Source organism: Uranotaenia lowii, chromosome 3, assembly GCF_029784155.1.
Source record: "Uranotaenia lowii strain MFRU-FL chromosome 3, ASM2978415v1, whole genome shotgun sequence".
In the NCBI taxonomy this organism is placed as follows: Eukaryota; Metazoa; Arthropoda; class Insecta; order Diptera; family Culicidae; genus Uranotaenia; species Uranotaenia lowii.
The window spans coordinates 262,983,260-262,999,861 of NC_073693.1; the positions used below are offsets into that span (position 1 = coordinate 262,983,260).

The 16,602-nt window shown below is 39.2% G+C and overlaps 1 protein-coding gene across 3 annotated transcripts in view; it reads left to right on the top strand.

Moving 5' to 3' along the window:
- Positions 1–15,706, top strand: part of LOC129750723 (interferon regulatory factor 2-binding protein 1-like) — a 58,469-nt gene extending 42,763 nt beyond the window's left edge. For 2 of the 3 annotated variants that reach the window (XM_055745731.1, XM_055745732.1), the window contains 3 exons: positions 5,417–5,629; positions 5,839–6,365; positions 10,897–15,706. In XM_055745731.1, coding sequence (XP_055601706.1) covers positions 5,417–5,629; positions 5,839–6,365; positions 10,897–11,037 — 881 coding nt within the window. In that variant the 3' untranslated portion in view covers positions 11,038–15,706. The remainder of the gene's footprint in view (positions 1–5,416; positions 5,630–5,838; positions 6,366–10,896) is intronic. The other variant, XM_055745733.1, reaches the window with a different exon arrangement.
- The last annotated feature ends 896 nt before the right edge of the window (positions 15,707–16,602 follow it).

Here is a 16,602-nt window from a genome sequence, read left to right on the forward strand (position 1 = left end):
GTTAAATCATAGAAAATCAGATTGTTTTTTTCAAAAAATACAGAATTCTTTTCAGCAACCTTGCTTGGCAATATTGTTTACAAGCATGAACTGGCCTCATGGAGAAAAAGCAGAAAGAGGAGAATTCAGTTTAAAAACTGTTTTGATTTTTCCATGTAAATTTATATCTGATGTGTTGCTCGTTGATTTTTTTCATACTACCACAATGATACCAAAATGCTCATTTCTTCCTTCTTAATATTTAATTTTAAATATTCCTTCAGTTTTTATTTTTTACCGGAGGACAAATAGTCGAAATTCGACCAGACAATACTAAACGCCATCAGAATTTTTTTTCGATAAACTTCAGTTGATTGTGTAAAATTTAATCATTCCTATAAGAGACAAAATTAAGAATTCTAAAAACCAGAATCAGTTGTTTTTAATCCAAAGAACTAATTCTCTTTAATCATATTTGCTTTCTGGGTCTTTTAGATAAGATTCAAAATCTGTTGTTTCAAATTTTTTTCATGACTTTGGTGCTCAGGTAGGCCTGATCAAACCCAGCCAAATATTCGTTAAAAAGTTCCCTTAAGTTTTAAAATATTAAATTCTAACACAAGTAATAAGATACACTTCAAAACTCTACGCAAACGCTATGCATTTATTGAAAGTTTATTTATTTAAAGTACTTTTTTTTTTAACCGTTTCATTATGTAAAGATTCAACGATCAAAGAATGTAAACGACGAATTTCAGACTTCACTTTATATACCGATATCGACCCTTAGTCGAAGTTGCTATTTATAATGCAATTTAAATAACACATGTTCATTTTGTAATTTCAATTATGTTATACATTATTTGATGTTTTTTTGAAATTATGGCTAAGATAAGCTTGCCAGATAGCCAGGTTCTATTCGAAATTTGGGAAAAGTCCGGCCTAGGTGCCCGGATTTATTCACCTTGTTTGCCAAATCTAGAAAAAAAAACAAATTGTGGTATAATTTGTTTGTATCTATGCGTCCAAAACGAAATTTTATTTAAAAAAAAACCCTGAAAGGCTTTATGAAAGCCTTAAATACAATTTAAGATCTGCTAAAAAGTTTTGATAAAAAAAATTGTTTCAAGTTTGTTTTTCTTGGTTTTAGTGTTTCCTAAGTTTTAACTACATTTGCCCGGATATAGCCCGGATTTTTGTTCGACAATTTTGTAATCAAATGGCCGGATTTTGCCAGGTTAAAATAGCTCAGATTTGTTCGTTCCGGATACGTGCTGAAAAACTTCTTGCAACCTTAAGCTAAGAAATTCCGTTACCTTAACAAAAAAGGAGATGCAATTTAAACAGGCGATACTATGTTAAAGACAGCAAAGAAATTCAAACGTAAAATCAAAATTTGTACCAACTAGGGTAAGTGCTCCTACTTTGGACCTAGAGCCTACTTTAGTCCTAAAATGCCGAAAATTGTAAATAATTCATTTTTCTAGCATAAGCTAGATAGGGACAGCCAAATAAGTGGGGCTTGTTTCGAGAAATTAGAGTATATAAGGAAAAATCTCGTTTTTTTTTTACAAAATCAATGGAAAACCCGAATAATTTTTAAAGGGTCCAAAAATAGGAGACTTTCGACTTTGATGTTCCATGTTTACACCTGACATCACCAAAACTTGGTGCAATTTTTTAATTGGGGCATAACTCAGAACCAATGTTGAACACATTTATAACATTTTTTGTCAGCTTCACGCAAATAAACTACAAGTAAGTAAACACAAACAAGTTACATTTACATGATAACATTTGTTATACATTTTCATAATAACATTTGTTTGAAGATTACATTTTTAATGAATTTATTTATTAATTTTCGAGAATCATACTTTTTATAGGAATTTTATTTCTAAGTCCAATAAAATGTACCAGTTTAGCAGGAAAATAGGTTCAAAGATGGAAGTTTTGATCATCCATATCTTTGCAAATCTCTCAATAATGGTAAAACCTATGTTGAAAATTTTCATTGAAACTTGCATATTAGATCATGAACTTTAAATAGATGTTCTAAAAGATATAAACCTCCTGCCCATTTATGAGACAAACATGATTATATAAAAACCATCGCTTAAAGGATACAAAGTAGTGCAGCAAACCCTATTTCTCGGTAAAAACTGGATTGAAGTCTCGAAGCTTGGATTTAAATTTTTGAGAACATGGTTTGAGTATATGTTTCACGATTTACAGTTATCCTAAAGCATTGGAGTATATTTCATATGCACTTAGCAGCAGAGCCCAAAATTCCCGATTTATTAGAGAAAATCCTGACATTTTCTCGAATAAGTGGCTACGCTGATCGTGACAATTTTTTCGCTCTTATCATTTTTTTTATAGTCGTCTGATACACCTATTTTTTATTTAAATCTACAGATTTGCACTGGGTAGATTGCTACATTTTATTGAGCGCAAACATTGGTGTTTTCGCTAAGAAAATGTGTATTAATACCAAAACAAGCAAATGCTTTGGAGTTTCAATTTGCTCTGCTCGATATCGGACTGAGCTATCAAGGAAATTGTTAAATTTTATTCATATCACAAAATGTTTCGTACTAAAAGACTCCTTTCATAATTTTTTTTAATCAAATGTGGTACAAACAAAAGCCTAATTAATAGATTTGGATGAACTTTTTAATTCTTTAAACAACGGGGTCCCATACGAAATCAATACCGTAAAACGGGGTAACATTGATCACCGGGGTAAATTTGACCAACAATTAATTTTTCCACATTATCATCAATAACTCAGTCTATAGTTTGAATTTTTGAAAACTGTTTTCAACGTTTGAAAGCCTATAATTTGAGTATCAAATAGGGGAAATTTGAAATTTTTTTCTGTTTTTAAAAATGTAATTTCAAAATCTAAAAATATCTATTTTTCCAGGGCTCGCAAACAAACAGCTCTCCTGATGATACCAAAAAGCATTTAGAAGCAAACGGGTTGTTGAATTTGATAGAACAACTTTTTTTCTTTGTATATGTATCGTTATAGTGCTATTTTCACAGTCATTTAATGATAAATTTGTGATATTTAAAAAATAAGGACATTTTCATAGAGTAGCCTGTATTGGAAAAATTGATAGGAACCCTATAAAATGGGTAACTTTGAAGAAAAAATTAAAATGGAAATAATGGGAGGGCCTAGGGGACTATGTGGAGATAAAATTTCATTTATATTTTGAAGCTAAAACTATTTAGCAATTGTTATAATTTTTGCCCCTAAATGTAGGCAGCATCATAGTTCTGTTTTTCGATTATAAATGTTTTTGAAAGAAAACGTTCAAATGCAAGGTAAAATTGATAAACTAGCATTTGTAAATATTATGAAGGTGATTTGTATCCTTTATGATCAAGAAAGCTCGTTTAAACCGTCCAGATAGAGAGTGATCAATATTACCCCAAAGCATCAAATTCTGAACAAAGACTAAATCGATTTTTAAATCAAGTTTAAAATAGTCTAATAAATTTCCGCAACCATGGTTTACGTTCATAGGAGTCTGGTACTGGTTTTAAAAATATTAAGCATGCCACATACCCCTTAACAGAAAAAATAATCGAAAAATATTGAAAAAAGTGATCAATATTACCCCGGATTACGGTACCACGTTTTCAAGTGATTTCCGTAAAACTCATACCAATACAAATTTCAATAATCTCTTGTTATTAAACGCTCCTTAAAAAAAACAAAATCCCCCGTAATATATAATTTTAAATTACTCTTAAAACTTTAACGTGACTGCTACACATAAAAGTTTAGACATAACGAGTTGATTCCCATATTTGAGAGTGACCTAGTTTGGAAAATAGACAACTAGTGTTTTCTACGATAAAAACCCTCAACTGTCCAAAATCTTCTTTGCTTATTCATTATTTGATCCGGATGACAATTTTTATGTTATTTTATACAAAATTTGATCCCGATCAAATAACGAGAAAGGGGTCGCTCAACGAGCCTGAAAATTATGTACAATTTTGAAAAAAAATCTTGTCAATGCTATACATTTCTTTTGATTCAAATTTTTCTTATATAGCTTAGATTATGACTAACATTCCACTGCAGGACTGCATCGCGGTTGGATTTCTTCTCAAGCGTCGTTCTTGGTTACCATTCCAGATACATAGATTGGTTTGTTATCTCGACATACAGTAGACAGTAAACAGTATCCGATAACGATTGTGGTTCTGATTCTGCCAAACGAATTTTTAACTTTATCACAAATTTTTGTCTTGAGTTATAAATTTGGACATTCGTTTCGAGAATCGCATTTGACCTGAGGCACAAAAAAACGTGCCCTAAATTCTTCAATGTGCTCAATTTTTCATGTTTTTCGAATTCAAGAAGTTTTGATTCAAGCGAAAATGTTTAAAATGAAAATAAAAAATCGATTGGTACACAAATCGATGAGTTTGTCACTTATATTCCTCTGATCGAGAGCCAGATAATTATTTAAAAATCCGTACTTGTGTTCTGGGAACGGTTCTGAACTTCTTTAATCTTTTTAATTGAGTTTTTCAACTCATTTCAAGTTCAGATTTAGAATGTTGAATTTGTATTCGAGTCTACATTTTGATTCTAAATCTTTGCTATACTTCTCAATTTTATTTTTTTAGTTTGAGTACAACTTTTGAACGAGAAAGCTTAAACTGAACTTCGATAATATTAAAACTATCATTCAGTAGCGAGTTTTATTCAACAATACTGACTGCTATCAAAACAATCATCAACTTTAACTGAATCCCAATTAGGAACAGTCCGCTTATCAGTCCCCCGTTCCATGGTTGGTTGTCCGATTAAAACGTAACGCAAAATGCTAACAGAGCCCTACATTCAATGTGATAACGATGGGGTTCATTGTGAGAGCACTATCAACAAAAAATGTTCTTATCAGCGAAACATTCGGTGCCTGATAAGAGGAGCGAGTAAAAATAATTGGCTCCGAACAGACACCACAACTCTCAGCTGTGTTCCTTGATTAGCTATTTATCAAACGTCAACAGCGTTAGTAAGTTATCAACGTTTACGATTGTTGTGTACAAATTCGTCTACCTGGAATGTACGCTGCTCTTATCTGCACAATTTTTTTTCTTTCTCGTAACGATGGCTGCTGATAAGGGCCCTTCGTTCATAAACGACTGCAATTCACGACGAGGATAGTTGCCAATATGTCTATGTTTGTGAACTACGTAACCTTTCAGATTAAACCAAGTTTAAAACCTCCAGTGAGACTTATAATCAAAATCAAGCGCATTGATAAGAAAAAGGGGATGTTTTCCCAAATGTTATGGAATTTTTGTTAGACTTGAAATTATCCGTCATTACCAGAACCTGCGCAAAAATGCAATCGAATCACATTTCCTACTCTCTTTTCGTCTCCCTTTCATCTTTCTCTAGTGTACCCGACGGTGATACCGATTCCGCCGGTTTCGATGGGTGATTCCACACCGCCGACCCCGTCGGTGGCGCCACTGCAAAGTCCGATGGCTAACCTTATGTCTATCACCGAGACGCTTCCTCCGGGTAGTCCGCGCAACGGCCCAAGTCCTCCGGGACCACACCCGCCGAGGACCTCATCGAGAGGCTCTCAGCATTCGCCCAACAGCTCTGGTAGGTTTTGTCAAGTGTTGATCGGAATATCTACCATCCATAACATTAAATTAGATCTTTAGAGTGTATTACACAGCTATCACGCATCAAAACGTTCCCCAAAGTATTTTTTGTTACAGTACAGTAGTATTTCCTTCATATCTTTCTAATCCCCTTAGTAAAAGATGATAGTATTCAACTTTTAATGTTTATCCCTATTCCAATCGCAGGATCCTCAAGCGGCCGAAGGTCGTCCGGCTCTCGTCACGTTTCCAGCACAACTGTAACATCAACCGAAGCGCAACAGTCCAACGCTGCTGGAGTTCCGGGAGGAGCTAGTACGCCCAATGGTAACGGCTCGAACGGAAACGGTAGCACAACTCCAGTGACTCTTGGACCTCTCGGAGGGCCTGCACTACCCCAGCAGCCACCACCACAATCGCAACCCGGTGGTCCTCAGCCACCGCCGGAAGCCGTCGTTGCCGGAGGGCTGGCTCCCGGAGCCGGTGGACCACCAGGTGGCCCTCCAGGAGCACCCGGAGGCCCTGGTTCCGGTGGACCTGGAGGCCCGCCCGGTATCACCGGACCCATCCCAACCAGTGGACCCGGAGGACCTGCTCCACCCTCGGCCCCGAACCCGACCCTCAAGTGCACCCTCTGCCAGGAACGACTCGAAGATACCCACTTTGTCCAGTGCCCGTCGGTGGCCCACCACAAGTTCTGTTTCCCCTGCAGTCGAGAGAGCATCAAACGACAGGTAAGAAGTCACATCCTTAGCTCATCTGGGATAAATGGCAGTATAACTTTAAATCTGAGATGGGGCTTAATTCTTTAAATAATAGCTAAGGGTTTTGGAATAAACTTTTATCTTATTACTTCAATTGACGATTCTGCTTCTAAGGGTCCGGCGCCGATTAACCGACGTATAGGGTTGAGATAAAAGAACTCCAGTGCTGGCGATCCGGAGCCAGCGTCTTCATTTGCTGCCAGCCAAGGTTTTCATGAACTGTGAGGTTTGAGCGGCTAGACTACGTCGCCACGGGCTTCTGGGCCTAGCCGTTCTTCGATGCCCATCTTGATTCCAGTCAAGTGCTTCTCTGTAAATCTCGTTTTCATCTCTTCGCAACGTGTGCCCAATCAATCTCCACTTACGTTCACGAATCACGATTTCTAGCGCCTTTTGATGACACCGGCGATGTAGTTCCACGTTTGAGAACCAGTTGCCAGGTCACCAAGCGCGGATAATATTCCGCAGGCAGCGACTCACAAAACCTGCACGGTTTTGCTTACGGGTGAGCCGTAATTTTGCTTGAAGTAGCCGTAACGATTACGGCAGATTCATAGCACCGGTTGAATTCTCTCTTTATTCGTGTTACCAGTTCCTTGATTTCAGCCAGGGTGTCAAGAAATTGGTCAGAAACTGCGAATTCCCACATCTCTGGTGAACAGAGTCGATCTGCTCTGGGACTGCTTAGATAGGGTCCGTATGCTTCAACAATGACCAGGTAAACTGCCAAACCGGGGAATACTTAAGTCCCTTTCCATCAAACGTAGAGGAAGACTGGCGCAGGTAGACCTAGAACATTACCAGACCAAGCTCACAGATTGGCCCAAAGGTACCCCGCCTATAAAAAGGCGCAGGCGGTACCACCCCGGGCGCCAAGAGCATAGAGGACCAGTTGTTGTGGCGCTTCACAAGCGCGAGATCGGCCCTCCGCAGGGCCATCAACGCAAGTAAGAGGGCACGTTTCAAGCAGTTATGCCGTGACGCCAAAGACTGTCCATGGGGTGATGCCTATCGGATAGTCATGGGCAGAACTAAAAGTGGGGTGCACCGCCTGAAACGTGCCCGGAAAAACTGAGAGTCATCATCAATGAGTTGTTCCCACAGCACGATGTTACCCGCTGGCTAACAGTCCCGTATGACTGGGACACCAGCGCCGAAGAGCGCATAACGGTGGAAAAACTTCGCGAGATCGCAGTGAAGGCCGCGATCAGGGAGTTCCCCGATATGTTCCGGACATCGTTGCAACGATACGTGACGGAACGGATGTTCCCTGACACGTGGAAACGGCAGAAACTCGTCTTTCTGCCAAATCCGGGTAAGCTTCCATGAGACCCATCGGCGTATCGGCCGATCTGTCTACTGGATACAGCAGGCAAGGTCCTGGAGAAGGTGATTCAGAACAGACTTCAGAGATACACTGAAAGCGAGGGACTCTCGGAAAACAGTTTGGTTTCCGTAGAGGTCGCAGCACTGTAGATGCCATCAGAGCTCAAAGAAATCATATTCGTTGACCGCAGTGGGGCATGAATGAGAGAAAATAAATTTCTACACCACGTGCTTCGAAAGACGATGAAATAAAATCATGTTTGCCTAGACGAACTTCATAATGACAGTGAATACATGCTTTGCTTTGGTCATTACCACACTCATTCAATCCACAACGTCGTGACAGTAAACAAAAAACACAATCAGGTCAAATGGATTTTACATGATCGGATGTACTTTCTATTCTACCAGACAACTGAAAAAGTTTTCTTCCGGATTCCTAACTACGATGTCTAAACGTTTGCAAAATCAACTTAACGTGACTATCATTACAATGTATCATTGAGTGTGTTCGTATGATTGAATGCCTCTGAAAACGATTATTTTAATTAGTATTTAATAGTTTCTTAATAAACTGTAACCTGAAAAAATAATGAGAACCCCCGCAATGTATTGTTTGTAGGGGATAAATAACGCCCACGGTAAAATCCCAAAAAAATCGTTGTTCATTCTATCAAAATCTCCGAATTTAGATGATTGAGTTTTTGAAAAGATCACATTCACGGGTACGAAACTGAAGTTACTTTTTCAACCGTCAGTCACAGATTGCTATTTTGACTGATGGGGGCAATGATGGAAACGTGAAATGTAGACATTAAATGGACAATTATTTCACTTTCATCTAAGCATGTCAACAGTTTTGAGCACTTGATGCCATCCGCTCGGTCATCGAGGTAGCGGACAGAGCCAGGTTAACCAAGAGGAGAGGGCTCAGCTTTTGCGCGGTGGTCACTCTGGAGGTGAAGAACGCCTTAAACAGTGTCAGTTGGCCAGCGATTGCTTCGTCGCTCATCCGAATGAGGATCCCGGCATATCTCTATAGGCTTGTGGAAAGTTACTTCCACAATCGCCAACTGCAGTATATGACCGGTGAAGGTTTGCGAACAAAAGAGGTTTCGGCGGGTGTTCCACAGGGATGAATACTCGGCACGGTTCTGTGGAACATCACTTACGACGAACTCCTACGAACGAGCCTCCCATCGGGAGCTGAACTCGTAGGATTTGTGTATGATGTAGTCCTCTTGGCGAGAGGCTCTTCAACAGCGGAGGTTGAGCTACTGGCCACGGTAGCTATCCAGGCAGTGGAAAGCTGGTAGCACTCCAAGTGCCTGCGTCTAGCCCACCACAAAACCGAGATGGTGCTAATCACCAACCTTATCTCACCCCAAACAGGTACCATTGCAGTTGGACCGTGCAATACTGTGTCCAAACGCGCGATCAAGTACGTAGGGGTGATGATAGATGACAGGCTCAGCTTTACGAGCCATAATGGCAACGTGTGCAAGAGAGCGGCAATGGCCACGGCCACACTCACACGGATGATGCCGAACTCCTCGGCAATTCGAAGTAGTAAAAGGAGGATCCTGGCAAGTGTGACCACATTAGTCTTGCGGTACGGAGCAGCGGCCTGGAGGCAGGCCTTGGAAAGAAACTGTAACCTGCAGCGACTTAGCAGCGTTCAGCGGCTGATGAACCTGCGGGTTATCAGCGGATACCGGATCATGTCATCCGAAGCCACCTGTGTAGTGGCGGGTGTCATGCCCATCTCGGTTTTGCTTGAGGAGGATGTTAACTGCTACGACAACAAAGGCACGCCCAACGTACGAGATCTCGCCAATGAGGACTCGATGTCCAACTGGCAGCAGCAGTGGGACAGCTCAACGAGAGGAAGGTAGACCCATCGTCTGATCTCGCACATCGGGAGCTGGATCGGAAGAAGGTACGGTGAAGGGGACTTCTATATGGATGCTTTATGAAATACCACTACCGGTTTGTACATGTGGCTTCGTCATATTGGCCAGATTGTGGGGACGTGGAGGAAACACCCGAACATGTGGTGTTTGCCTGTCCGAGGTTTGCGGCGGTACGTACTCCCATATTTGCCGCCTGTGGGCCCGACACGATAGCAGACAACTAAGGAAGAAGGTTAACCACTGTCGGGGGATACCCACGGGTAGAGAGGCTCTCGATGCCGGGCGAGCCTCTCGAGTCGGAGTAGGATGTAGTCGTAGCGTTCTAAGTCCTGAACGTATGCCGTGATATGCGCGAGTCCAGGACAAGCTGCTCTCGATCTGGCACACAACGAGCAAAAAAATCCGCAGGCCGGAAATCCTAGGGTTGCCATCCAAAGGGGATAAAGAAGACCGGACAATGATCGGAGTAGACTGACTGAGTAGAGTACGTCCGACCCCACGGTTTGAAGCTACTAAGATAAGGCAACACCTTCTGCGTAGCGCATGCTGTGGGTGCGCCGCGTTCGTGCGTAGGATGCTCCACCTTCGAGGAGTATCCGAGTAGGGCGGTTACCAACGACAGAAGCCTTGACCATCTTTGCATTGGAAATCGTTGGGAAAGGGTTATTCCACGCTCGGGGAAGACCCACGGGTAGAGTGGCTTTCGACGCCGGATGAGCCATTCGAGTCGGAGTAGGATGACTTCTTCGCCGGGAATCATCCGAGTCGTTGCGTTAAGAACCGCGCATGTGCCGTGACGGTCGCGAGTCTAGGATAAGCTGCTCTCGATCAGGCACACGACGGGCAAGGTGGCGAACCTTGAATCCTGGAGATAAGAGGTTGGACTTCGAATCGTTAGAGAAGAGTTCAGGCCTCGAACCTAAAGGCTGACAGGTTTGTGTGGTCAACCCCGAGTCTTTACGATAAGGGATCAGCAATCATTGCTTTTTTGCTCGGGAATAAAGCCACGCATTTTCAGATTTCTTCGCAAAAGCATCAAAAAATGACAACGCTCACTTCACTTGGATGTAAACAACAGTGCGCAGCCAAAATTTGGTTGAACTACACGATTTTTGAAATGACGGTTATTCCATATTTCTAAGCTATAATAAAAACACAACCCCGAAACTCAAAAGCTTAGAAAAATTGACTAAGAATCTATACTCATACCAATTTTCTTAAAGGCATATCATTCATACCTTAATTTTATCTTTTATTTCCAGGGCTCCGGTGCCGAGGTGTACTGCCCCAGTGGAGAAAAGTGCCCGCTGGCCAACTCGACGATACCGTGGGCCTTCATGCAGGGCGAGATCGCCACTATCCTGGGCGAGGAGCTCAAGGTCAAGAAGGAGCGCGAAACGTAGAGGGGCGGCAACCCTGATGTCCAGGGGACGACGAACACAACAACATCGATGCCATCGACACCAACGGGCTGCTCATCATACGGCCTGTGCTCCTCCGCCTCCACCTCCTCCTCCTCCTCAGCCTCCTCTTCTTCGTTTTCTTCGACTTCGGCTGCGTCGGCGTATCAGGAGCTGTCCTACTACCACCGTCAACCGGCTGGCAGCAGTGGACCAGCTGTTGGACACTGGATTGCGACCGATAACGGATTGCGGCACTATCGCACCAACGCTAATCATGTAAATTTGGGTCCTACTGGCGCTGATCATCCGGAAAATCCCACTACAGCGGTCGGTTGGAAGGAGTTCAACTCGGTCCAGCGGTCTGCTTAGTGACCTCAGACAGCAGTTGGAGTGAAGAATTGGTTGTTCAAGTTGGCAAACAAGAAGAGGGAATCTCGAAAGTGGCAGGGTTTTTGTCTGCTAACCATTGGTAAAAATCGGATTTAGCAATTGGAAAAACAGAAAACAGGAGGAAAATTTTATAGAGAAAAAGGAAAAATCTTGGAAAACAATAACAAATGAACAATTGTTGTACATAATCAAAATAGGATAAGCCATACAGTTTATAAAAAAAAAATAATTCGGCAATTTGGATGCCGTTGATTGTTCCTTAGTTTTGGGACAACACTTTTACCGTCTGTTTCCGAACGGTTATCGGGCGAATTTTTGGCTATCTCGCACATCCCTGTAGAAAGGGCCGATCGAGCGGGATTTAAAATCACATACAAAACAAAATGGTTCTTTAGTAGTTTTTATTATTTTTTCTAAAGAGAAGAGAAAAAACGGAGAATAAACACACATGCCAGGAATATTTAGTCTTGTAAGCAGACGAGAACGAAATCATAAGTTATAGTTTGTAAGCCGGATGTTCTACAAAGGAGAAGGCAAACACAACTGGAAAAACTTTTGCTCGCGTGCAAAAGTTAGACAACGCTGCTGTACAAAAAGAAAGGGATAGAAAATCCCATGAAAAAAACCCCTCCCTCCCGGCTCCCCAACTATTATACTTGTTTTAGGAAGAAAAGATTTTTTATGAGTTAAGAATTTCTAGATTTTAACTTCCGCAAAAAAAATGATTGTGGAGAAAATCTCTGCTAACACAGTCAGTCAACATTCTTCGCAAGTTTTTGAAAACCAATGTAAAAAAAGAGCTATCGACTTCTTGTCTTCGATAACGAAGCATCTACAGAAAGAAAGCAACGGGAAGCATGCGAAGGAGGAGGTTGAAAATACAAATAACTCTATTTTAAGAGTTGACTTAATTGATAACATGTTCTTTTTAATTGAAACAAGAATAAAAACTAACTATATAAGTTTGTTTACTTCTAATCTAAAATTCGCTAGAACCACACACACATATTTATGACTAGCTTTTAGTTAATTTTAAAAGTTTCAATTCTTTTATGTACATAAAGTCGCGAGAAATAAATGTTTGAACAAGAGAGAGTAAAACGAAAAGAACATTTATGTTTATTATTTTAATTTATTAATTAATAAGTGATTCAAAAAATACAAACAAATGATCATGTTTACTATATGTTAAGAAAAAAAAAGATTCAAAAATACAAATCTATGAGTCTATGCAGTGAAGAACGCGTATTGGATTTATTTATTTTTATTTTATGTTTGAAGAAATCCTTTTTTTCATCTTTGATTTGCTGATCTCTGCTATGTTTCGAGTTTGCAATGAAGTTTAAATTGTATGTTGTATTATTTGAGCATTTTTTTTTTCTATTTACACAACTTATGTTTCCTTTCTTTGAGTTTCGGTATCATTTGACAAGTTTTGTTAGGGTTTTTCAAATGTATATTATGGTGTTCAGTTAGTTGGTAATTATTTAACCTTGTGATAGTGGAACTTCAAGTTCTATTTTTTGTAATATTTATGTAAAGTGAAGGCTTAGACTTTTATCTCAAAAGTTTACCAAACGTCCGATATATTTTTAAATTAGCTTTTTCTTCATTTTTCGGATCTGTTTTATCTTATAGGTACTTAGAAATTTTTTATACAAAGCAACATGATAGATATCTACATCGATTGAAGTTTCTTTGATTTATTTTTCTAACCTGTGTTTTTTACATTTATTGTCCGGTTGCATTTAAGACTTCAAATGTACCTTAAACCAATTCTAAGATTCTACGAGAGTAAAGTGAAATCCACCTAAACATTGAAACTTATTCCGTGAAACGTACATATTGGAAGTACGTAGAACAAATAACCCAATAAGACGGAGCAGCTCAAAATTTGAAGCATCGAAAATAAGAGCGAACTTCAGCTATTATAGTGCTATGAGTAAAACAACTGAATGAATAGAAGAACAATTTAGTAAAAGCCTATCTTACTACGGGATATCCTCAGGCCTGATTTTTGTTTTCGGGTCAATCATTAACCAAACCACGTAGACAGGATAACGCCTGAATCATAACATGTAGTTTTGATCCCGCGGAAATGATTGTCGTTAGATTCAAGAAACAGAATATTCGATAGCAATTAGCTCCAAATAACATAATTAACTAAACGCATAGAACCAGATACCACTAAGCAGATGCAGCGATAGCAAGAATTGTTGTTTGTTCATTATTTTATGGAGCGGATGCGTCCCTACGTTGGCCGCACGTCTCTCTGTCTCTTTATCGAAGTAGTGAAAAAGTTGATTTATAACCATCGTTTCTCGTTTTGGCCCCCATGAAACCTGAGTAAAAATTCTACCAATAGTAAATGCAATAACTATGGATAAGTTCAGCGAACCGTTAAAGCTTTTTGGACAGAATGTAATTCTGCCAATAGCTTTAAAGACAGTGAGAGACATGGCTTGTTACTCGTTTGTAAAAATCAATTATACTACCTACATCCACTTACACATACAGTAACGAGAACAAACTAGAAGCCTTATTAATTTTAAACCAACTTAAGGTACACCGGGGTAAGTGGGGACGGTTTTTCGTATAGTTCAACTTTAAAAAATCATTAAAAAATCAGCAGTGGGTCAATTTTGATAGAATCGCGTTCAATGTGATGCAGAACATGTTGTTCACAAATGCTGAAGAGATGAGCTTGATAGACGCAAAGCGAAAAAAGTTATCACGTAAATTGTTATGGACTGCTGGTGTCTTCACTTACCCCGCTTTATGGGGTAAGTGGGGACGGTAGGTTTTCCCTTTGATATTTCAGGAAACTTTCAACAAATTTGTGTTTTTTTGGTTGAATACGTTACTTTATTGCTCGAACCGTCCGAAATTTTGAAAAAAGTTCATGGTACTATTTAGAAGGCATCTTACAATGATTTTTGTGTGTAATCCGATATTATCGAGAATATATACTTATTTTAGAAAAAACAAGTAATTTTCCCAACTTTTCATGATCTGAATGTTAAATAAAGCTAAATTGTATTGAATGAAGAAGAGAAAATTGAAAAAAATGTGTAAACATCAAGTATTTATAAAGCCGTCCCCACTTACCCCAGGTAGGGTTTGGAAACAAAATTTTAGATTTTTGCAAATAAACCCTTTTTTCTATATTTTTAACCGTCGTTCCTTTCCTAATTGGTTGTTTTGAATGTAAGGATTGTTTCAATGTAGAGTTTTTCGTCAAGAACCAGCTAGTTTACGAGAAATTTGCGATTGAAAAAGATGCACATCAACTCCACATCGTAGTTAAAAATAGAAAATTTACACAAAGTCACCGTAAACATCCGCAATCGTCGGAACCGTATCTCTTTTACAGTTATTGGATAGATTACAAGTAAATTTAACATTCTGCATTAAAAGTTTGAAAAAATAGTGGACAGTATTGTTTTAATAGCCACCGTCCCCACTTACCCCGCGTCCCCACTTACCCCGGTGTACCTTACTTGTTTTGCCTCTTACAGCTCACACGAATCATTACCATTCTCCAAAAGTGGAATCTAATGGCGATCTGAGGGTTTTCATTTTCGCTATAGGTCATTATCGATCGTAACGGACTAGTTTTGGTTCACTAGCTTAACCCATTTCACCCAAGGCAAAAAAAAACGAACAATTTGAGAGCGAGTGCAATTCGTGACACACAAAGATTTTATTGGACTTTTGGTGGAACACAAAATTACCAGGATAATGCCAAATTGTTAAATTGCTACTAAACATAGCCATCTCGATTTTTCCGGTGATGGTCAAAAACATGCAACAACATTTTCTTTTTCGGTTCCGTTACAGATTGTTACGCATTCACTGACTGTAAGAAGCAGAGTCGACTGGGGGGACCGTTATTTCGGATCGGAACAATGAATTGAAACCCATCGATCAAGCTTCGAAAAAGTCAAACATATTGGAACACGACACTCGCCATACCTGTACATAAATGTAAAATCATTAAAGAAAGAAATCTCATGATGTGAACTATCTAAAAACCCAAAAGAAAACAGCAAATACTAACTCTAGGAGGTCTTAATCCTTATAAAAAAATCTTCAAAAAAAATCTGACTAAACCTTACAAAGGAACGAGTCAGAAACGAAAGATAAAGGAAAGATGAAAATAATCAGTTTCGTTTGGATGTTCCCATTTGTATTGAAATAAATAGGCATAACTTGGAACGAAAAACATAAAACAAAACACCCAGAAAGCAATAGAATAAATGAAAAGAGAAATCGCCATTTTTAAAAACAGGATTCAATTTGTAGAAAATCATAGCTATCGAGGATTGGAATAAATTTAGGGTCAGTTTGAGAATAAAATAATTAAAAATGAAGTGAAATAAAATAAATCACTATTCCGTAAACTTACAATATCAACATTCAAGCATTGAAGTCATTGATAAAATAAAAAAAACAAAACAAAAAACGAAACAAAGACATAATCTAAAAAAACAAAAACAGCGGAACTCGAGTAACTTGAAGTTCGAAATTCGGAAGTTCGTATATATATAAACTTTGTGGAACGAACGAATGAAGATAAAAAAAACCGAAATCGATGATAAAAACACTTTGTACGCGAAACACTCACAAATGAAAAAAAAAACATGTTTGTACATACAATAAAGTCAAAATATTTCAAACAAATTGGAGTACATAAGGTGCAGTTGGTTTCAAGGACTAAAAAAATCGTATTCAAATCGGAGCAGCCAAGAAACAAAACCGCGCGTAGTTCACAAAAGTTCTGACCACAGTAGGTTCGCGACTCAGCAAACACGTGATTGTAGGGGATTTTTTTCAAGGGGAATCCGATCGCCAGAAAATCGTGAGCGAGCCGTGGCAGAAAACCTTGCGAACCTCGCGATTCTGGTTCGTGAACCAAATTGGAAAATGCATTGCACACTTGATGGTCGTGTTTTCCGTTTCGTTATTTTGTCTCCACATGGTTGTTGATTGCGCCAAATGCAACGCGTGGACCGATGAAATAAATCGATTTTTCAAAGTTTTCATAACAATTTCTTGAAAATAATTTACAATGTTGTAAATTTAAACGATGTATATAATTTGTGAATTGAAGTTTGTCCTTTCTGATGTTAAACAACGTGAAATTTGGCAAATTTGTATATAGAGTTTCGAAAG